The sequence below is a fragment of the Rhamphochromis sp. 'chilingali' genome, assembly GCF_963969265.1.
Source record: "Rhamphochromis sp. 'chilingali' genome assembly, chromosome: 2".
Classification (NCBI taxonomy): Eukaryota; Metazoa; Chordata; class Actinopteri; order Cichliformes; family Cichlidae; genus Rhamphochromis; species Rhamphochromis sp. 'chilingali'.
This window is the reverse complement of record NC_137930.1, coordinates 18,109,594-18,132,764: the sequence shown is the minus strand read 5'-3', so window position 1 is coordinate 18,132,764 and position 23,171 is coordinate 18,109,594. Positions and strand designations below refer to the sequence as shown.

The following is a 23,171-nucleotide window of genomic DNA, read 5'->3' as shown; positions in this document are numbered from 1 at the left end:
CAGGACGCTACAACACAGAGCGAACACCATCCCCACTGACACAGCGGCCAGGGAGGCAGAAGAACAGCACATCAAGAAGGCCCAGAGTAAATGTGGTGACCAAAAGAAAGCTCCAGCCGATCCAGGAGAGAAGGACAACCGCTGCCTAAGCGAAAACCTGTAGTGATCCCGTACGTGTCAGGAGTATCGGAGCATTTGAGATGCATTTTTTCTAAACACCGGGTCTCTGTGGCTTCAAAACAGGCTGCGCCAAAAACTGGTCCACCCCAAGGATCGGGTCCCCCGACACAAACAGAGTAACATAGTGTACGCTGTTAAGTGCCAGGAGGATTGCCAGGATTTATACATCGAGGAAACCAAACAACCTCTGGCTAAATGGATGGCACAACACAGAAGAGCCACCTCATCAGACCAGGACTCTGCAGTCTGTTTACACCTACAGGCCAGTGGACACTCTTTCAAGGATGAGGATGAACACATCCTGGACAGGGAGGAACGCTGGTTTGAGCGCTGAGTCAAGGAGGCCATTTACGTGAAAAGGGAAAGACCATCTCTGGATCGAGGAGGGGGCCTAAGGGTACATCTGTCACCATCTTACAATGCTGTGATAGCTGCCATTCCCCAGCTCTCTGTGAATGGTACTCATGGCCAGTGATCAGTGGGCTTTGATCAATGGTCATGAGAATTTGCATAATTAAGATTAAGGATCTGACCTCCCAGCCCATTGTTCCTTCAGTGGGCTGGTTTCACTCATTATGCAAATGTACTGTTTATAAGATTGGGGAAACCTGCAGTCATGATTGAGCATGCATCAAGACATTACCTCCAATGCATCACACAAGAAGTTTAAATGTGTGGATCTAAAACATTATATCATGATATCACGTTGATGTTTGTGGTTTCCAGATGCACGGACCTTTAGGCTTATGCCAAATAAACCGTTTGCATATGTTAGAATGAATTATGAGGTACATCCCGATCTATCAAACAACACTCTGAGTGGAATAAGACCAAAGAAAAGTCACTAAATCACCTTAGTGGAGGGTTCTGTTTTGCTACATTTGGCACTGCTGTGCTGTGTAAAATATGGAGAAATGCTACGTGAGCTAAAAATGGCACCACAGCAAACCTGTCCCAACAGCAGTGTCTCTGTTTGAGATTTGAATATGTCACATCACAGTATTTGCCTCTGTTACACACCAGCTCCCCAAGTTTCACTGCTCTTGACATTTTTTGGCCTAATCTCCCAGTCCAGTTTCAACTTTCTTAAAGTCAGAGGCTTTTGGTTGCACTTCTGCTATCCACGGTCAGAGTGTTTCTGACCTGTAAACCCACTTGAATAAAAAATAAATAAACTACTGATGCTGGGTGTGACCACTCTTGAACTTTCACATCTTGCCAAGATATAAACATTCTGAGCTTGGCAATCAGCGCTAGCAGGAGAAGCTGATAATCGCTTTCACTGATAAGCAAGTTGTTTATGTCTAACCCTGAAGATGACAGATTTTGTAACCTAGGAACAGAGATGGGCAGTAACGCGTTACTTGTAACGCGTTACTGTAATCTGATTACTTTTTTCAAGTAACGAGTAAAGTAAGGGATTACTATTGCAAAATCGGTAATTAGATTACCGTTACTTTCCCGTAGGAACGCTGCGTTACTGCGTTACTAAAACCGTGATTTTTTTTGCGAGAATGTCTCATGACAGTGACGTAAGCAAGTGCGACGTTGGTGACAGCAGCTGTGTGCAGATCAACAATGGATCATATATCGAGTGCGGGAGAGAGTATGAGCGTGCAGCGTTTAAAGTGTGGAAGTACTGACCTTACTTTGAGTTTGATTCCATAAAAAGTGACAAAAACATTAGCGTCCATCGTGCGTGGGAAGAAAACTTCTTTTTACAGCGAAAAAAACCCCTAAACTTCCGAGCAAGCACCGAGTAGCTACGACGTGATGGGAAACTCACAGAGACACTCGCGCGGATTCTTCAACTGACCGCAGCACACCTGCACCAGGGTAACCCTCCGCCTACCCTGCTCCTGCTTTACAGGTGAAAATAGAGCAAAAGGACCGCTGAGTCTTTGACTTTATTTATTTTCTGCTGTGTTTTACTTGCATCTGTTTGAAAGAGTGAGTGAAAACACAAAAAATATTTTATTTTATGTGCTGGAATGTGTAGAAAATAGGTTTAAATGTTAAACTAATTTATTCAAGTCAGAAAATGTTGCATATAATTAAATGTTTTGCTTGATGCATAAAGTTAAAAGATTAAAACTGATAAAACAAGTTAAAAAAAGAGACTTTTCCATTTGATTACATTTTGTATGATGGATTATGTAGAAAAAGTAGAATTGGGCTGAAAGATCTATCACTTTATCACCTCTTCAGGTTGTAAATCGTGTTTTTAAAAAGTAACTAAGTAACTAAGTAACTAAGTAATTAATTACTTTTGAAAATAAGTAATCAGTAAAGTAACGGGATTATTTTTTGGGGGGAGTAATCAGTAATTAGTTACTGATTACTTTTTTCAAGTAACTTGACCGACACTGCCTAGGAATAACACGTTTTTAATAAGAGAAGCACGCTCAAAATTAGGTCAACAACAAAAAAAAGTCCTGACCACAACCCGATAAAACGCCTTTGTAATGATGTCTTGATGCATTCTCAATCATCCAGGAAAGTAAATCTCCAGAAAGTTGATTCTGTTCATCTTGACGTAGCGTTTTGTGGGAGAAACGTTTCGTCACTCATCCAAGTGACTTCTTCAGTCTCAGCTGACTGCAGGTTTCCCCAATCTTATAAACAGTACATTTGCATAATGACTGATCAAAGCCCCTCCTCGATTCAGAGATGGTCTTTCCCTTTTCACATAAATGACTTCCTTGACTCCGCGCTCAAACCAGCGTTCCTCCCTGTCCAGGATGTGTTCATCCTCATCCTTGAAAGAGTGTCCACTGGCCTGTAGGTGTAAATAGACTGCAGTCCTGGCCTGATGAGGTGGCTCTTCTGTGTTGTGCCGTCCGTTTCGCCAGAGGTTGTTTGGTTTCCCCGATGTATAAATCCTGGCAATCCTCCTGGCACTTAACAGCGTACACTATGTTACTCTGTTTGTGTCGGAGGACCCGATCCTTGGGGTGGACCGATTTTTGGCGCAGCGTGTTTTGGGGTTTAAAAGCCACAGAGACTTGGTGTTTAGAAAAAACAAGGAAATACTTTTGATAATTAGTGTAGCACCATAGTTGTTCTTCACATTCTGATGATATTTTTTTTAGTCAACTTTCAAATGTTTTAAACTGCTTTGAAGAAAAAAAAAAACACATTGCTCCTTTAATGGATGCCATGCTGTGTAAGTGGGTGCACAGTTATGATTATGAGAACTGGATTCGTTTTGTTTCTGTACTGATGTGGTTTTTTTTTCTATACTGTTGATTGACTCAAGTCTAACAGCATACATCAGGTGAAAGTCACACAACCTTGAGTCAAAAAAACACATTCACTGCTTGAAAAGTTAAAGAGTCTGTTTCACAGTAGGACCATGGACAGGACAAAAGCACTACACATCACTGCGCGGGCGCGCACACACGCGCAGCAGTGTAAGGAAACTAACTACATGTACACTGTAAACCCCAACAGTCTACCTGACTTATAAAGTTTGTGGATATAACAATTAAAATTCCTCACAAAGTTGAAACAACTTAAAACTTTTCTGTTCGGTTAACGATTCAAACAGTTATAATTGTACATGGCTTAGAAGTTAAGAGTAAATACTGCTTTCTTAATTATGATTTTTGAGTAAATGTTTTTTTCCGAGCTCCGCATGTGGACGTCATGACGTCATGACGTCTTCTCTCTAACCTGAACGACGTTGACAGAAAATTCTGTTCAATATGGCTGCCCTTCTCGAGCGACTGGAGAACACATTTGGAGAAACTTGTAAGTAAAACTGAACCTTCGTTATGTTCTTCATGGGGCTTGATGACGGCAAACCCCTGAAACCCCTGCCTACATGCTCTTAAGGAATATAAGGCAATGTTTGTTAGGACACGCACTCTGTTACTGAGCACTTTGTTTGAAGCACTTTAAGCACTTTAAGTTTACTACAGGCTTTGGGTGGATTTAACTCCGTCAGTTTACCTAATTTTCCTATACTTGACTGCCTTATCTGGTTATTTGGAAGCTGATCATCTTTGTACCCATTTTAAAAAATTGTTTTTCATTTCTATTTAAAAAAAGTGATTAGTATTTGACTTTTTGTTTTGCATTTTTGTGTATTTTGAGAAAGATGCAATTAGGACTGATGTCGTCCTTTGTGAGTTTATAAAAAGATAAATGTTCTACACAGAATTTATAATGCTCACTTTATGGTGCCGATGTCCATGTTAGTTGTTTTATAAAAACATTTGTGATGTTTTTAAATTTTCATGAAAAAATGTTAAATAAACAAAATGTAAAGTAACTGAATTTCCGTACTTTTTTTTTTTTTTTAGTAGTCTACACTCACAACATATCTTTTAATTAATAATCAGATAATTTGAGTTTAGGTTGTAATATAATTGCATTGTGTTGCATCAAAATAATAAACTACAAGAAACACAAAAATATTGAAATTAAAGTATACAGTCTTTGAGTAAAGCTCAATTAATAAAATATAAAATATAATTTAAAATTTTTAGGTTAACAATAAATACAAATTTTGAGTACCCCATACTTAGAAGATATGAGTTTTTGTACTTAAATCTTTTGAGGTAATCAGTTTCCACAAAAGTTTTAAGTTCAGTCAACTTGTTCGGGTTTACAGTGTACCTCACGTTTATCAAAGTACTTCGATGCAGTGCACACAGGCACCACATGCTGCAGTTACTGCAGACACATGCAAAAGTCATCCTAATATCTTTGCAAAACATTAAAATTAAAATTGCTGTTACTGAACCTCACCAGTAAATTTAAGGCGATTTTGCGGTTCAGGAATAATGATAAATAATTCAACAAAGTGGGATAGGGTCACAACGTTCTCCGGCACTACAAGTCCCGTCAGGAGTACTGCGGGAATACCTATTTTTGAAGGGAAGGGGGAGATTATTTTGAATAAACTGATAAACAGCGCGGGCAGAAGAATAGATGACGTTATCTTCACAAATCTGGACGGATAAGGTCGGAGGTAAAGGCTACGGTACCACCGGGACCCCCACCTCTCTCTCCGGCTGCTCCTTTAAAGCCGAGCGGAGTGCTGATCAGAGCTGACGGGGAACAGTTTGGAGCTGGAGCGGATAGGAGAAGTTGCACCGCCCCGGTTCAGGCAGCAGGGCTGGAGCAGATAAAAGCTCAGATAGTGATTGAAAGTGATGGTAAAAGGATTTAGCCCAGGCATTAACCGAGGGAGAGAGAGGGAGAGAGAGAGAGAGGAGGGAGGGAGATATTTTCCATAAAGCCTTTTTTTTCCTCCTCTCTTTCTTTCTGCCCTTGAGCATAAACCCGAGCTTTGTAAAAGTGGGAAAAGGAAGTGGAGAGGAGGGGAAGAAGGGCGGGCACAAGCCTTTTTTTCACAAACTCAATATTTTATACTTTTGATACTCCTTGACGCTGGATTTCAGTCCTGTTTTCGCAGCCGTTTCCAGATCTAGGACACCGATCTACCGTGCGCAGCCATCTACGCTGTGATCAAAAAGTATCCGTCGGACGGCAAAAAAAGAAATAAAACAGAAAAAGAAACCAAACAAACAGCGAGCCGGCTGATAACGGGAGTACAGTGAGGACCGCGGCGGGGGACGAGTACACTGGATGGTAAAGGGGATTTTTTTTTTTTTTTTTTTTTTTTTGGCCAAACAGGGGGGGTGGACGTGCACGCACTCCGAGCAAAGTGATGACCTGCCCGACAGATGCATGTCAGAAGTAAGTGTTTTATCTGATTAAAGCATTTCACAGCGGGATGCGTTTGTTGCGAAAGCTCTGCGAAGTCAGACAAGCACCGGAGAGCTGCTGATGAGTTGTAGCCTCCACAATATCCGGAGCACTTCAGGATGTTCGGGGGGACTGGCAGCATAATTCATTCTGCTTTAGACAAACGCGCTGATGCATTCATTCTTGAGCGTGCATTATAGCCCGCACACATACATATATATGTAAAATTGGAGTGATGCTCCACGGAAGGATGCACTACTGTAGAAACTGACACACCCCTGCGAGACTGCCAGTGCCGGGCCGGGAAACAGCTTTGGCGACTTCACTTGACAAGTGAAGTAAGTCACCGGGTGTGCATGGGATAGGCTGTTTAAGCACCAGACTTCCTTTGGTGTGGGATGACGGGCGGATTATAAGCAGTGAGTCCACGCTGCAAAAAGGGGGGGAAATCATCATGAGTAGCTATTCATTTACTCGGCCTAAAATGGAAACATAGTTAATACAAATAATATTAGTTTATTTATTTATATTAGCGAATAACTCAATTAGCAGTTTGTTTCTCCGGAACTTTATTATCACACCAGTTACTGATGTGCTGAAGCAAAGCTGAATTTTGGATAGGCCCGAGGTTGATGAAGTATAAATGAAATGACACTACGCTGAAGAACGTTCTTGAACTAGACTGTGGATGAGTCACTCTTTATTTTTTGCACCATTTGCCGGGTCATAAAGTAAACAGATTATATTGGGCTATTAAATACCTCTTGCCGACGGATATTTCTTGCAGTGCAGTTATTACCATCTGTATAGTCCACTCTCTGTCGCCGGTATTGGAGCAAAAAAAACACACACGCACAGGCGGCACCCGGCAGCAGCACGTGTTTTTACGCATAAGGTTATCCACGCGGTGTGGCGTTTTTTTTCTGTTCTTTCTTTTATTTTAACACTCAGATATTCGGGCTGTATGTAAAACAAACTCCTTGTAACTAACTGTTCGTGGCATATATTCACTTTAAATGTTTTCATAGTTTGGGGGCAGTTGTGATGTTTTCCAGAGTAAATCAGTGGGATTTGTTGCATTTTTAATCTGACACCGCGAATTAAAAGCTCAACGTTACTATAAAAATGACATTTCGAAGACGGGCACTTAAGTTTTATCGAGCATAGTCCTGTCAAATGCCACGTGTATTTATTTGCAGTGAAATTAAGAATGCGAAAAATTGCGGACACAGGTATTAACCTATTATTTATGCCCCCCATTTCACCTCCAGGACAATCGGAAGAGCTCAACAAATCTGAAATGTCCAATGGATACATCTGGAGACGCATCAACTTCTCCTCCATCCTCTCCAACTAGCTCCGCCGTTTCCCTGAAGGACACCGCTCTGTGAGACATGGATCCGCGCAAACATCTCCCACCCAACTCCCTGCAACACTATGGTTAGAGTGCATGCCGAGACTCCTCTCCGTAACATTATCCACCCCCACGCCCACTGCCCATCTTCCTCAGGAAATCAGCCATCAAAACAGTGAAGTGTCCTGCTTTCCTTTCCTCTTTGGGGCTGCCAATAACTGACGAGAAACGCTGAGAGAAAGCTGCCGATTCAGTGTTTCGTTTTGGGGAATTAATAAACCTGGAGGCAGGTGATGTCAATTTACCCTGACCTCTCCATTCCAAACACAGCAGTATGGTGGTAGGGATGTGCACTCGTTCCCTATGATTATCGCTCCATGCTCGTAACCTGTCCTCTGAGCTCCGTGGCCCCCTCACCCTGTGCCGGACCCCTCTCCAAATACCCCCCCAGCCTGCCATGCTCCTTCAGGCTGTGTTGCTGCTGCTGCTGCGCTGCTTGGCCTCCACTCTGGGCCAGTACGAACTGTGCAAATCCCTGGTGAGCACGGACGAGGGCTCGGTGTGGGAGCATTACGCCTGCCAGCCAAAACCTAGGTCCATGAAAGACTTTATGCGGATCAAGGTGGATCCGCCTGGGATCACATGTGGAAGGCCACCGGAGAGGTTCTGCACTCTGGTGAGTCCATGTCAGGGCTTGTATCATATATGTTTCACTTTTATTAGTGACTTTAAAATGTAGGATATCGTAATAATAATGTTTCAAAGTGGTAAAAAAATAGTGACCAGGAACACATGGGCCACATGCACAGTAGCCTTGGTCTTGAATGAAATGCACCTAAAAGTGTTGAAATAAAAGTTGAAACTATTAGTTTGGAAATCACCAGCTCACAGGGCTGAAGCGTAAAAGAGTAATGACAGGCATTTCTAACTAAGGTCAGAGCAGGATTCACACTGTAAAAGCCCCAGGGACCCGAAAGGAACGACACAAGTGCAATGACTGGGGACTGACCTAAAGGTGTTGTTTACATTACTATGGACTTGCCAGCCCGGTGTCCGGTTTAATTTAGGGCTTCTAGAGGGGCTCGCATTTCCTGTGGTAAAATGCATACACTGGGACCTTAGTTCCAAGGACACTAAAGGGTGAGCTGCAGGAAAACTTGTTAAAATGTCTGCTACAGCAGTATTTAACACACTTTAGCCTGGAGGCTACTCCCAACTAATGTAGGTGTAATAATTAGAAATAAGGGTTATAAAATCGTACGAATGAAATTAAGCTTCCTCCCGCCTCTTCCGTGGAAAGTTTTATATCTGAGGTTTGACTCATGATTTGACTCACAGCACGTGTGTGTGTGTGTGTGTGTGTGTGTGTGTGTGTGTGTGTGTGTGTGTGTGTGTGTGTGTGTGTGTTGAGTGCGTGTGTGAGACAAGTTCACCCTCTTGATGATCAGCCCTGCTGTCGCTGAGTGTCCACTCACTGGCAGGGCCAGTACCGGGGGTGCCAGACCCATCTCAACAGCCCTGAGTCAATCTCACAACAAGTGTCTCCGCAGAGTGTTGGTCGGCCGACAACACATTATAAAATCATGTCATGCTGTTAATTAGGTGTTTATATTCTGAGTGACTGGAGACTTGTTAGTTGTTAAAACGATTTTGCAAACAGCCCTCCACTCTTGTCTGCCTCCCTTCCTCCCACATAGGCTGGCATTTGGGGGGTGGAGGGGTCATTTGACAGGAGCAGCAGAGGATACTGTGGTTTTCGGATACCTAATGGTTAATGATTTGTTTAACAGCGGAAACCACTGTTGTCTTGAGAGAAGCCGCTCATGTGACTTATCCTGAGAGGGGAGATGGACATAGCTAGTGGAAAGAGTGTGGCGGGGGGGGGGAAAGAGAGAAGTCAGGAGAACTGCTCGCTGCCATAACGTATTGACGTCTGCCCCCTAATGGCCTCAGCCTGGAAACTTCTATAACTATGTTTCTGAGTGAGCAATGATGAAATATTGATGGACGCCTTAATGGGCTTCCTTACAAGGACTGGCCAGCGTCTCTCGTTCTCGGGGATCCAGAGTGGTGTTGCTTGGTAGATGAGACAGAAAGAGAAAGAGGAATGGAGGGCGGGACAGGAAGGAGTCTGGCCTTAGTCAGCAGTTTCACATCGGATTGGGTCTTTAGAGCAGAAAGTTCTTGTTCTTCTCAGGTCGTCGGTGGTTGTGGGGGGATTTAGAAGCAGCGCTCCCCTCTAAGTGCATTAGATGGGGAAGCTGTCAGATAAAAGTTTACTTAAGAAGCAAGGGATGTCAGAACAGCGGGTTTAATTCTGTACCGTGACTATATTCTTGTCATCACTTTAAGTCCTCATTCTGATTTGTAATGACCCATGAAATCTGTTCATTTTCGCTACAGAATCACTGAGCACTGAGGTCAGGATGCGATCGTGGTTAGGGTTAGGCTTACAGGGCTTTAGTTAAGGGGTTAGGGTCTGGCGTGATGGTGTTTCCACATCACAAAACAATGACATCACAACAATGTGATTGGTCGCTTGCAATGCTGAACCTTAATTTTAATAATCCAGGAACAGCACCAACACGGGGATATCATATTGTGCTTCTTTCTGCTGCACATGCCAAACAGGTATTGGTTGAGTGATATTAGGATACAGATCATTTATTTTCAAGCAAGTGCTATATTTTTCTTCCCCCTCTTCCTCTTCCTCTTCCTCTTTCTCCCCTCCCACCCTTACAGATTTGGCAGCTTTACAGAAAAGCCAGTTTCTTATCTAATTGGTGTACATTTACATTCACTCATTCAGCAGTCCCACAAGTCAAGAGAAAGTCAGGGCACTCTGGAAAAAAAAAGAAAAAGCATCACCCAAAGCGCAGAGCTGCTCACTCTTAATAAGACTACAGACATACTGCGGAAGATGTAAAATAATTTTTCCCCCCTCCACTTCTCTCACTCTACGACTGCTATGTAGCAGTCGTAGTAAAAGAACAAAAGCTGGGGGAGAATTTACTTTTGGGGTTTTGATGTGGAGGCATGCTGTAGCTCCGTCCACCCCCTCCCGCTCACATTGGTTTACAGTAGTTTTTTTTTGCTCCCTCCATCTCCACAGGGATGCATTTTTTCTACTCTATTTATCTCTCTTGTTCCTTGGGAATGCAGCATCCTTTCTCCTTTGCCAAACAGGCCAGCATGTTGGCTTCTTTCAACATGACGGGCTTCCAAGCACTTTGACAAAGATGCTACTGTCACTAGTGCTGTGTTAGGAGCTTCAGTAGTCTCTTTGTAGCTTCTCTGTACGGCAGCTGCTATGGAGTTGTAGCTTGCAGTCGAGGGGCGATGGTCTAAGGAGATTTGAGGCAGCACGGTGTACTGGTGGATAGGTAATAATGAAGAAGAAGTAATAATGATCCAAGCTTAGCTAAGCAGATAGATGAAATCAACACTAAATGCACACGGTGTTGATATATATTAAAAAACAATGTAGCATTCAAAGAGGTCTCACCGTACTGTTGTTTGTTATTTTGTCTCTCGGTTTTGAACCAAAACCTTCAATCAACGCTCTCCCTCGGGGCGGAGAACATAGAGCAGCTGAATGCAAATGGGTAGCGTGCATGTGTACTGGAATGTACAGTGAACCAGCAGGGCTGCATGAAACGTGCACGAGTTGGCCAACAGTGCACACTAGTATGTCTAAGAAAGACACACACAAAAAACATGCGCGCACAGACGCACACACACCTTCCTGTTTCAAAACACATTTGCCCATTTTAGAAGGTAGAAATCTGCCAGCTCTAAAAATAGACATGATAAGAGAGAGAAGCCGCGCAGCAGCGGAAAGGGAGCATGCAGGAAGGGGAGGAAGATGGCAGCTGGTAGCGTGGATCAGTGCATCCCAGACTGGGCCTATGGCCATACTTCATACTCCCTGCCCAGTGTAGCCATGCCAGGCCCGGCTGGCTTGCCCTGCCCAGCAGCGGGACTTCAAGGCTGCGCAAAAGGGCCACCCACATCCAGCAGTGGGCCATCGTCAGTCAGCCTCCCTGGGGGTGAAAGATAGCTCAGGTGGCCACTGTCCTAATAATACACCCATGGAGGTGAATTTGGGCACAGCATGAGCAGCTTTGACAGCGCAGGGGCATAATTATCGAAGGGAAAAGAGAGAGAGAAGGGAGCGGACAGCTAAAGAGAATGACAGAGTGTGACTATACAAACAAGGCAGGAGGGGGAGGGTGCGGTGATGTAATGGCATGGCTTGCTTCCCCCATTAGGACACAGTTGAAAGTGATCAGAGAGTGTTTAGATGTGTTGGCAGAACGGGAGGATAGTTATAAGTGAGATTTATCCCTGACTGAGGTGAAACTAAGAGGGATTGGCTGCAGGGCTTAGACAGTCTGAGGTGAACTTAGCAAAACACCTTGTTTAACCTATCAGGATGTGTGGAGAGGAGTAATGCTTAGTACTGAGGGATGTGTTGAGTGGGGATACTACTACGAATGCAAGAAGCTTTCATGTATCCGTCCAGTGTACAAGAGATTGAGTGGCAACAGTGTAAGGAGGATCCTTTAAAAGTCTGGGTTAGAAAATTCAAACAAGGGCAAGGATGCAGCATCCTGCAGCTGTCCAAACGCTTCAGTGTATCAGAATCTATCAGAACAGACAGAGAAAATACAGATATCCCCTGGAACAGCCTATTGACAAGTACTTGGTATGATTTCCTTTGATTTGAAGAGTTTTTGGCCCCCCGGCTCTCACTACAATCCACATGTTCTTACACTAAGGCAAAGCACCCCCCCCCCCCCCCCCCAAAAAAAAAAAAACAAATAGTTTGATGTCAACTTTCTAAAAGCCTTTAAAATCAAAAGCAACCCTCCACTCTCCTGCATCGCTTTCCCGCACTTGCACACGAGCATACTTCCTGTGCTAACTTTCAGGATGATTTGAGGTGCATATAAGAAGTTTTCAGATTAAGGTTTTCAGTGAAGCTGTGAACACGGATCATCTTGGTTTACCAAAAAATCTATAAGGGAGAAGTAGTGACTAAAGTGTTTTCAAAAGCAAAGATTGAAAGTATGAGGACGCCCAGGCTTACAAATACCAGAGTTTGACATTTATTTCTCTTAGCGCAGCTCCTCAGTTCAAAAAGTGTGCAGAAGAAAAAGATGCACAGTTCTGCTCAAAAAGATTAAAAAAAAAAACAGACATTTTTTAAATCTGGCTGATGTCCCCTTCAAGGCAGTCTTCTTGGGTAGCAGTTCACTGTTTTCTATTTTTAGATCACTCCAGTGTGTCAAAAAGGTTGTCTTTAAAGTCACAGGACATAGGACTGGTGGTGAGCAAACTTTATGTTACTGCTGCCTAAAAGATTTGATGGAAGGATGGCACATGCAGTTCAGGTCGCTTCTGCCTAATGTTCTCTGTCAGATGCCTACATTAGTCTTGACAGTCTGACTCTCGGGGTTGACTTCACAAAGAACGACCCATGAATTTTTAAAAAAACATAACATCAACAACAGCAACGAGTTCCAGGAAGTGATTTAAATATAGCAACAAGGAAGCAGTGCAGATGTGCACAAGAAGAAGGAGGGATAAGCCAACTTTAAATTAGGTGTAAAAGTCAGTTTAAAGGACTTAAAGGTACAGTTTGTAAAATTCGACCACCAGTTGTCAGTAGATTTCAATTCAAGTGTATCATTCTAGCTACAGTGGCTGCTGTAGGACAAACATGTTTTAGGCAAGCAAGCGAGATAAGAAACATTTAATTTTGATTCCATCCCATAACAGATAGATTCACTATATTACTGTTTGTGTAAAAAAACAATTTTTCTAAACATTATATTTTAAAAATGGATATGTGTCAATTAAATACTTTGCTATATTTTCAGTTTTTACCCTCAAGTCTTCTCGAAAACTCTGGCTGCTTTTCATCTGTAGAACCGAGATAGCAAAGTAAGTTCAGACTTGATCTGAGTTTTTTGCATTCTGGCTATGCTGTCAGGCTGTTTACCTCACAAAGTTTACTTGTCAATATCGTGGGTGAAAACATCCATGTCTATTTACCCTGGAAGAGAAGAAGAAACTTTGTGAAAGCAGTCCAATACTCTCCAATGACATTGATATTGAGGTGAGGGGTGAGGATGTCTTGAATTTTATGCTGGTAAGCGGTGCTGTTTTTGCTGCGCTAATGAAACTTTGTTGGACTCAGACACTTAGAGAACGAATTCTCATAAAAGATGAGAAATTATTCAAACTGTGCATTGGAGTGAGAGTGTGATTCTTAGGACACTCAAGCCTAACGTTAGCTGGCGTAATGTTAGCTTATAACCAGCTGTTGTTGTTTAGTTGGCGCGTTGTCATCTGTCCAGAAATAGCAGGGTTGCATGTCCAATTTTAATGTGTAATTAAAATTTTCCTCCACTTTTTGGCATACTACAAATGTGGCCGATCTCTAGCCACAGACATAAAACACAATCAGACAGAATTGCATTTTCTATATCAGCCTCTGTAGTTTGTTGCCCCATCATCTACAATACAATGTATTTTTAATGGATTCATTCTCAGTTCCTAACAAAGCATACAAGTGCAAGTACAATATTATCTTTGTCTTTTAAACAAAATCTACAAACAACTGTCTGCATCTTTAAAATAAAACTTCATGCAGCTTAAGAGGGATCCGAGAAAGAAGCGGGGACCTACCTCAAGTGATCCGTCAGTGTCAGTTGCAGTGGGCCAAAGATTGTAAAGCTGTCATGACAAAATACTTGGAGGTGTGACATAAAAGCTTGCCACACTTCTATATCCCACCCCTCATCCCCACTTGAGGTTAGCCACCATTAGCATAACCGGTGCGCCAACTCTCAACTCATAGCTGTCAGTGTAGGCAAGTTAGACATGATCAGAGATGGGCAGTAACGCGTTACAAGTAACTTTTTTTTACAGCGAAAAAACCCCCCTAAACTTCCAAGCAAGCACCGAGTGCGCAACGACATAATGGGAAATTCACAGAGAAACTCGCGGATTCTTCAACTGACCACGGCACACCTGCACCAGGGTAAACCTCCGCCTACCGCAGTCCTGCTTTACAGGTGAAAATAGAGCAATAGGACCGCTAGTCTTTGACTTTATTTATTTTCTGCTGTGTTTTACTTCCATCTATTTGAAAGAGTGAGTGTAAACACAAAAAAATTTTTATTTTATGTGCTGGAATGTGTAGAAAATAGGTTTAAATGTTAAACTAATTTATTCAAGTCAGACAATGTTGCATATAATTAAATTTTTGCTTGATGCATAAAGTTAAAAGATTAAAACTGATAAAACAAGTTAAAAAAAAGAGACTTTTCCATTTGATTACATTTTGTATGATGGATTATGTAGAAAAAGTAGAATTGGGCTGAAAGATCTATCGCTTTATCACCTCTTCAGGTTGTAAATCGTGTTTTTAAAAAGTAACTAAGTAACTAAGTAATTAATTACTTTTGAAAATAAGTAATCAGTAAAGTAACGGGATTACTTTTTTGGGGAAGTAATCAGTAATTAGTTACTGATTACTTTTTTCAAGTAACTTCACCAACACTGGACATGATATATCTGATTCTGTTATATGAGTTTTAATGCTTTTCTTAAATTGTCAACTGTGAATTCAGCTGTGTTTGCAGACTGCATTTGAGATAAACTGCTAGTGCAATATTTAAAAAATACAAAAAGGTAAAGAAAATGATATAAAGATCTCTGTTGCACAGTTCACATCTCATCTCTTCTGCCTTACCTTACCTACATCTCAACTACCATTGGTTTAGATTTTACAACGGACCCTGAATCCATCTAATCGCTACACTTGGAGACAACAGTAACTCTGCCAGATATTTTGGATCTGCTATAAGCACTGCCTGAATTCTAAGATAAGTTGCTAATAAAACTCGTGCTGGTTCAACTGCGGTAATTTGAACAGGAAAAGCTCTGCTGCTGCTTCAGATCAGCGTGGTGTCGCCGCTTGGTCCTTCTTATTCTCTCCTCCTCCTCATGCACAATCACACATGCCTACAGTAAACATTTACTTTTTCCTGCCTGCGCACACACATGCACACGAATACATGCACACAGACATAAACAACACCCGCCCACACAAACACACACCTAAGACACTTTTACACTTGCCAACTGCTGTTTTGCACCCAGCAAGACATTTTCCAGCAAGCGGATAATCACTTTTTCAGGTAAAGTAAAAGGTTTGTAATCCTTTACATGTACAAATACACAGTTACGTACGCTCGCTGGCAACACACACACACACATACTGATGTACTGTCTCCATCCAGGGTAACAAGAACTTGCAGCATGATGGAAAAGCTTCCAACAAAATAAAAGATTACGTTATAAGTGAAAAAGCAATATCTCTTTCTCTTCCCCTCTGTGCCCTTTTTAATGGGGAGGGCCATTTCATTTGATGTTTCTCCAAAATAAAATAAATTGCGTTCTCTGAGTGAGGGTCGGTACCTCTATTCCCCTCGCTAGCAATGTATTGTGGAAACCTCTATAAGTGGAGGTAGAAATAAAGCAGACAGCGTGATAGAGAAAGGTGGCAACAGAAAATATTTCTTGGGAACACAACTAGTCATAAGAGCAAAGGAAGGGACAGAAATGTAAAGGAAAATTTTTTGCATACTTCTTTGTGAATGGATGGTGGACTTTTTCTTTTTCTTTACAGAACAAGAGTTGTTTCGTCGCTCCTGATGTGTTCAAAAACAAGGCACACAGCCGTAGCATGAGCCACATTTTTAGCACTTGAGGTATTTCTAATGATCATTTAGGATCTCACTGTATTCCTGTGAGTGAAAACAAGAAAGCCACTGACGGCAGGGGCATCATGGCGGCTGTTGTCGTGGAGACGGGATCCCGGTGAGGATAATTGCTGGAGGGGCTTAGCAGTGCGGGCCACCTGCCGCAGCATTTGGCTGGGATCTGTGTGTCTGTGTGCTTCTGTGAGGGAAAAGATTGTGTTTGCTGGTGTGTGTGTGCGTATCCTGGAATATAGTGATATATATATATATATGTTGAGCCTGGCTGGGGAATAAGGAGGTGGAATAAGGAGGACACGGGCAGACAAAGGGCTTAAACATAACCTCATGTAAGTCTCTCACGGGGGATAAAATCTTCCAGCTTATTACAGTACATATCACCTCCAGACTAGTTAATCCTAAAGGGCCGGCTGAGGTCGGAGGAGGTTGGCGAACGCTTTCGACCTGATGCTGTAAAATACTGTAATGACTCCCTCATGTTGTCTGGTACTCACATGCTTTCTGTGTCAGACAAAACAGGAAATGCTATCACCGGTACACTTCAGGAGCTAACCTATATGTGCTCTATCTGGGACTGTGTGACAGTGCGATCATTTTCAATCGGATTTGTAGGTCAAGGGTCATCCTCAGAACAACAGGCGTACTAATCTTACTTTGAGTGTGTGTAAACACGTGTGTGGACGGGTCTGGATTGAAGGGCACAGAAGCAGCTGATCCACCACGGAGCTGCTACTCTCACTCCGAGGCTCGCTATAACCCTCTTCATCTGATCCTAATTACTTTTTCTGGTTGCAGTTGTTTATGAGCATTGTAGATGATCATCTTAAGTGTGTTTGCGCTGACAGCGATCTCGATGTGAGTCAGTGCAAAGAGAGATAATTGGGTTATCAGATGGGGAACAATGCTGCTATGTTGCTCCAGTGAGCAGAGAGATAGATTATCTGCAGTTTCTGGTATAAAGATACCACTGCTGTGTCTTCACATGCATTATGATCCCGCACAGTGTCTTTTGTGCCATACAGCTTCTCTCAGCACCAGCTCAGCGTTTGCTTATGTTTGGAGTTTTCCCCACTCTGCACTGTCACCATAAATCAGATGATTTATAATCTCAGCCTCGCAGGATTGTAACTTTTGCTTTTGTTATCAGGCCACTAGAGTGAGCTTGAGTGACTGCTCACTTTTCTGTAGCGCAGTCCAATGACTTTATTCAAGAGGGCTTGGCAATAGATGCAAAGAAGCAGCGACACGTGATACGCACTTGCAAGGTTCATCAATATTGTGCAGTACTGCTTTCACAGAAAGAAGAAACTGCTGTTTCATGTGATACTCCACCCAAAATCTTTATGGAACTGAAAGGTGGCTGTAGAAAGCTTGATTTCTTTTTAGTAGGGGGGGGGGGGGAACCAAAGGAGCTTCTCTGACCGCTTCTCCTACTCTCCATCTGTATTCTCAATATATTACAAATACTCAGATATCCATGAAACGTTTGCACCTCAGACCCAACTCTGTCAAGCTTGTTAGCAGCTGTGTCATCTTGATGTTCAAGCGCCCCTTCAAATTCTATACAACCAACTTTTAAACCCTGCAGGGTCAGTGTTTGATCGTCGAAACACAAATTTGTGGTGAAATCATCAGGCGACCAAATTTAGCCTTGTTAAAATTTAAGCAGCAGCACCATTACATTACTCTACATTAAGGCTTCTATCCATGGTGTAATACACTTTTTCAGTTCAACATGTAGCCATGACTACAATTTGATAAATGGCTACACCAAAAGTAATTAGATCTCAATTGATCGAATGACTACTATATTTGCATAAATAAATTCATTACATTTTGACAATATTTTAACAACACACATTATATGTGCATTGAATTTTAGCCAGGACCAAGAAATTGGTATTATCAAGAGAAAAATGTTTTTTTTCTTTCTTTCTTTTGGTCTAATTAATACAAGAATAAACAATATGGCAGATCCTTGTGATAAATTGTTAAAACATCTCATTGGTTGTTAAGGCTCATGATATGTGATGTTACAGGTCCAAGTAGGAAACTGTTCTTCTTCCCCACCTTCCACTAAACGCAACAACCCCCAGGGACCCATATCAGGTCCTCTTCTCTTCTCAGTATACATGCTCTAGCTTTCAGAAACACAATATTCCCTTATACCTGGATGATACTGAACTTTATCTACTTGCCACACTTGAAAATATCTTCTCAGTGAAAAAAGTCTTTGTCTCAAATTGTGGACCCTCCTTCAACTAAATGATACCAAAACCAAAACTATTGAGTTTGGTCCATCAAACTCCACAAATATCTTAACAAACACACCTGGTGCTCCTGGTTGAAAATCTTGGTGTTTCTATGGAAAGTTCCTTTATTAATCAAATCAGCAAACTCAGCTTTCACTAATTGAGAAGCATCACTTAATTAGAGCTGGTTTAGGCTCTAAAGGATATGGAAACATAAATCCACAGCTTTATCACCTCACAGCTGGACTCTAACTGGTACAAATAAAAGATAACATGTCACTTCTGTTTTGGCTTGGCTGTCCTGGCTAAATACAAAATTAATTTTAAAAAGGTTATAGGTTGTCTTTCAAGCCTCCCTGTGGATCAACTCTATTAATTTCAATCCATATTTTGCCTCTGGGTCCCTGAGGTCATTTTGTCAACAACTTCTCTCATTGGCCCCATTTTCACCTAAAAACGACTAAAGGTCAAACACTACAATTAGAAACAGCACAAACGCTAAAAGTAAAAATAATATGGGAGGATGAAAAAAGAGAAGAAGAAAGGGGAGGAAGCAGCGGAGAAGCAGGGACGGTAGAGGTGGAAGAAAAAGAGGGATATTTATACTCTCTAGTCCATCAAGAGCTTGTTAAGCACGCAGCGGTAAAACACAGAACGACAGCCAGATTTCGAATAAATAAAAGAATAAGGATGACATCAGCTGTAGAACTGCAATCAGTTACTACGAGTGGAGAAAACCAGAGAGGAGGATGAAAACACAGCTGAAGATTCATTATTGTAATTATGCAAACATAACGCTGTTATGGGAATCCTTTTTCACAAGGTACATAAAAACTTAAATAACAAATAAATATACTGACATAAATTTAAACACACATTCAATATATAAATACAATATACTGACATGTATTGTTTGTGACATGTTGAATTTTAAATGTGAAGTGATGTGTAATGAAAGAAGACAGTATATGAGGGCAATAGAGTGAATGCTTGGTCAAATAATACAAAGATATTTGTATTTGATGCAATTAGTGACTTCAGCTAAATATTGTAGAAAATCATAACTCTAACAGTCTAATTAGTGCATCTTGGGGGCATGGTTAGCCTTCTGAATGTAAAACAATCCAAACAGCACGAGAGCTGAGCTTTGCAAATTAAGCACCAAGAGAGATGGCTGCGGATCTGTGGGATTTCCTTATGTAAATATTTTTACTTGGGTGGTGATGGGGATGTCAGACAACTGGCTTAAAACAGTCAGCTGCATCAGTTTCACTGAAACCTCTGCAGTGGTTTTAATATGACGAGCCAGCATCTGTGGAATTAAAGATGTATAAAACTTATTTGAAAAGTTGGTGGAGTTGCGACAACTCTTAATGTTAGTTGATGCTAACTTAGGCTCCTAGAAATTACATTTATCACACCATGTTTTTTGTTAATTAACATATTTGGCAAGTTACTAAAATGATTAAAGCCAAGCTATTTTATTTGCTTTTCGCTGGAATATCAGATCATGCAGAACATTGGTGTAATGACTATAGCACTGATATATTTTATAGTTATGTGTAGACAGTCAGAAATTGGGCTAGGAAAGGACTGTGGTCTGGTTTAATATATAAAATGTCTTGATACAAAATGAACTGAAGGCACAGCCTTGTCGCCTAAATCTACATAGAGATGGGAATCACTTGTCAGGAGCTGCAGCCCACCCTTTACCCTCCTCTCTGTGACTGTGCTGCAGTACATACACTAAATATAGCACTTCATTCACTCAACCCTGATCCCAAACATAATCCAGCCAAAGATTACATTTGTCAATGCTGAGAAAGCCGTGCTGTATCACGTATATAAAGTAGTAATGGACCTGATGTTTTTTGTTGGAGTTTTTTTCATTATGTTTTGTTTTTTGGGGGGTTGTTTCAGAATTTGCAAGCCTAAACAAGTGGAAGATGAATTTGTCTTACTGGTATCAAGGGAAGATGAGATGCATGAGATATTCTTACAGAAGCATTTCTCGTTGCAGGTGTAAAGAGGCTTGTAGCTCTCTGTGAGCAGCGTGACTAATCCTGTTGACTTTTAGTTGTGTAGAGGGGCAGCAACTTGAAAGTCTTGGCATCACTAGAAGAGGAGGATCAATTCTCTGGAGTTAAAAGTGCAGCAGCACTCTGCTGTCTATGCAAAGACAGTGATGATGCACGATCCTCTTGACCTTCACACTTCCTGTTGTGTTGTTTGGCAAGTTTACTTTTAAGCTCTCTGTCCCTTGGTGCATTGGAAAGGCCCTCCATACACGTCTCTTTTTGTCTTTTTTGGGAGGATAATATGGAAGATTTTGGTGTTGAGCTGTGGATATTGTGGGAATAAATAAATATCTTTTGAATCAGCATTTGTACTGGGAACAAAGGAACATCCTGATGATTGTGAATAGAATTTGTAAATCCGTAGCTTAACATAATTTTCCGTTGCAGTAATGATGGCTGCAGCTACTGCAGGGACCACAAATCCATTTTTAAAGCAAAGACATTTTGTTGTCTTGTCAATTGAGAATTTGCTGAGCCTATTTAGGGCTGGATGACCAGAAGAGAAAAGCAGACAACTGCCCAAGGGACTCAAAGGGCCCCAGTGTCAATGTGAATTTGCAGTAATCTAATAAAAATGCAATTTTCGGGAATATGCACTGTATTATCAAGTATTCATTACTGTTCCTCTTGTTAGAGTCATTCCCGAACCCCGAATGAAATCCTTTCTGTCTGTCTTTATCTCTCTTTTAGGAGAACCCATACCTATGTAGTGACGAGTGCGATGCCTTAAATCCAGACCTTGCCCACCCTCCTCAGCTGATGCAGGACAATGAGCGCAACGGCCTACTTACCTACTGGCAGACAGTAACATGGCGAAACCACCCACTGCCCCTGCTGGCCAACGTCACCATGTCCTGGAACAAGAGTCTGGAGCTCACAGACGATATCCAGATCTCCTTTGAATATGGCCGCCCTACGATCATGGCTCTGGATAAGTCCATGGACCACGGACGCTCCTGGCAGCCCTACCAGTTCTATGCCGACGACTGTCTGGATGCATTCAACATGCCACCCAAACAAGTGCGCGATCTCTCACCTGCTAACATCACACGGGTCATCTGCACTGAGCAGTACTCGCGCTGGGTTGGCTCCAAGGCTGAAAAGAATGTGAAGTTTGAGGTGCGGGCACGATTTGCTGTGTTTGCTGGACCTCGGCTACAGAACATGGACAACCTGTACGCCCGAATGGAAAGTATGAAGGGACTGAAGGACTTCTTCACCTTCACCAACCTTAGGTTGAGGCTGCTCAGGCCTGCCCTCGGAGGTACCTATGTCCAGAGAGACAACCTACTCAAGTACTTCTACGCCATCTCCAACATCGAGGTACCTGCCAGGTGAGAGCCACTTTTGACTACATCTTGATACAAATTCACACCTTTGAATGTAAATCTGATTATGAACATAAGAAATTCTTTGGTGAGAAGAATACAAAACATGAAACTATTAAGAACTCCGTACAGGACAAAAAAAATAAATAAATAAATAAATAAAACTATTAAAAACATATGTGTTAAACTGAAGTTCACTAAGAGGAACATTTGCAAAGTATTAAAACTCAGACAGATTTATATATTTATAAAATGGGAGCCATTTTATTCGGTTTATCCAGTTATAATATCTTGATAAAATACCAGCATCCTTTTTAAAATCAAACATTACTCTTAATAAGAATAGCTTAACAAGGGTTAAAGGGTTTTGTCAAGGGCACAAATAAATGTTTGAGGATAGGAGCAGAAATCTCAAAGATGCTCAGCTGCTAAATTTCTGTAAAACACATTAAAGGCCTAGACCAGTCAGCAAACACCTGACAACCTCCAGCTGCTAATGAGAAATGTGTTCAAAATCCTGTGTTCAACAGCCAGCAACAAACAAACCCATCAGGGAAGACATGTTTTATGTATGCTAGCTACTTCTAGCTACTTCCTAGAAGTAGCTAGAAGTAGCTAGCAATGACTAAAGGTAAGCTGCAAAATATTGATATCATAATTTAAATAATATTAAACTTTGTTTTAATTGAAAACCATTTTAACAATGACTTACATAGTCTCCAATCGAAATATTAAATACCAAAGCAAAACCACAACAGTTCAATTACATCAGTAACAGTTTTCCATTTCATATAACTTGGTAAGGGTCCAAATGCCACTGAATCTTTTATCAATTCTTGAATGTAGCTTTGTATTTTTTAAGTAACTAAAACTAGAAATATAAACTTATTCAATGAAGTTGAATGATGTTACATAATTTTATTTTGGTACAAGAAGCTAGAAATGATTCTTGCTGGGAATGTTATTGTATTTGCTTGATTTTTTTAGTAATTAATTGTTGCTTTATAAGCTGTATGTTGTCTGTAAACTTTGGATGTTTTCAGTCCAGTTGCTATAGGTGTACGAAATGAAGCACTTAGCCATGCATTTTGTCTTTACAAGCATTTGTGAAAGAATGAGTTGTTCTAAAGAGCGCCGTGAATTCAAGCGCCATAGTGTAATAGGAACTCACCATTGCTGCAAATAAGTTTGTGAAATTTCTTTCTAGGTGTTCAACAATCAAGAGTGGGTGGTATTATTGCAAAGTTAACATGTTTAGGAACCCCAGCAATTCAGCCACAAAGTATGAAAGTTAAAGGTTCGTCGGTTTAGTTTTAGTTTTTTAGCTTTGAGAATGATTTCCGTGTTTGAGTTTCGTTGTTAGTGAAAATGTTTTGTTTTTATTAATTTCAGTGGAAATTTGAAATTTTTTAAGTGAGAGGCGTATTTTTTGACATTGATTGTTCGGACACATTGACATTACATTC

At 41.4% G+C, this 23,171-nt stretch overlaps 1 protein-coding gene and 1 long non-coding RNA gene across 3 annotated transcripts in view; one reads left to right on the top strand and one right to left on the bottom strand.

Moving 5' to 3' along the window:
- The window catches only part of LOC308391890, a 60,794-nt gene extending 58,343 nt beyond the window's left edge, over positions 1–2,451 (bottom strand). The window contains exon 1 of the long non-coding RNA XR_013970718.1: positions 1,825–2,451. This is a non-coding gene — a long non-coding RNA (uncharacterized lncRNA). The remainder of the gene's footprint in view (positions 1–1,824) is intronic.
- A 1,177-nt stretch (positions 2,452–3,628) lies between these two features.
- ntng2b (netrin g2b) overlaps positions 3,629–23,171 on the top strand; it is a 75,684-nt gene continuing 56,141 nt past the window's right edge. Inside the window, exons 1-4 of one of the 2 annotated variants that reach the window (XM_080875477.1) lie at positions 3,629–3,933; positions 5,827–5,889; positions 7,170–7,928; positions 21,068–21,711. In XM_080875477.1, coding sequence (XP_080731603.1) covers positions 7,710–7,928; positions 21,068–21,711 — 863 coding nt within the window. In that variant the 5' untranslated portion in view covers positions 3,629–3,933; positions 5,827–5,889; positions 7,170–7,709. Of the gene's footprint in view, positions 5,890–7,169; positions 7,929–21,067; positions 21,712–23,171 lie in introns of both variants that reach the window. The other variant, XM_080875478.1, reaches the window with a different exon arrangement.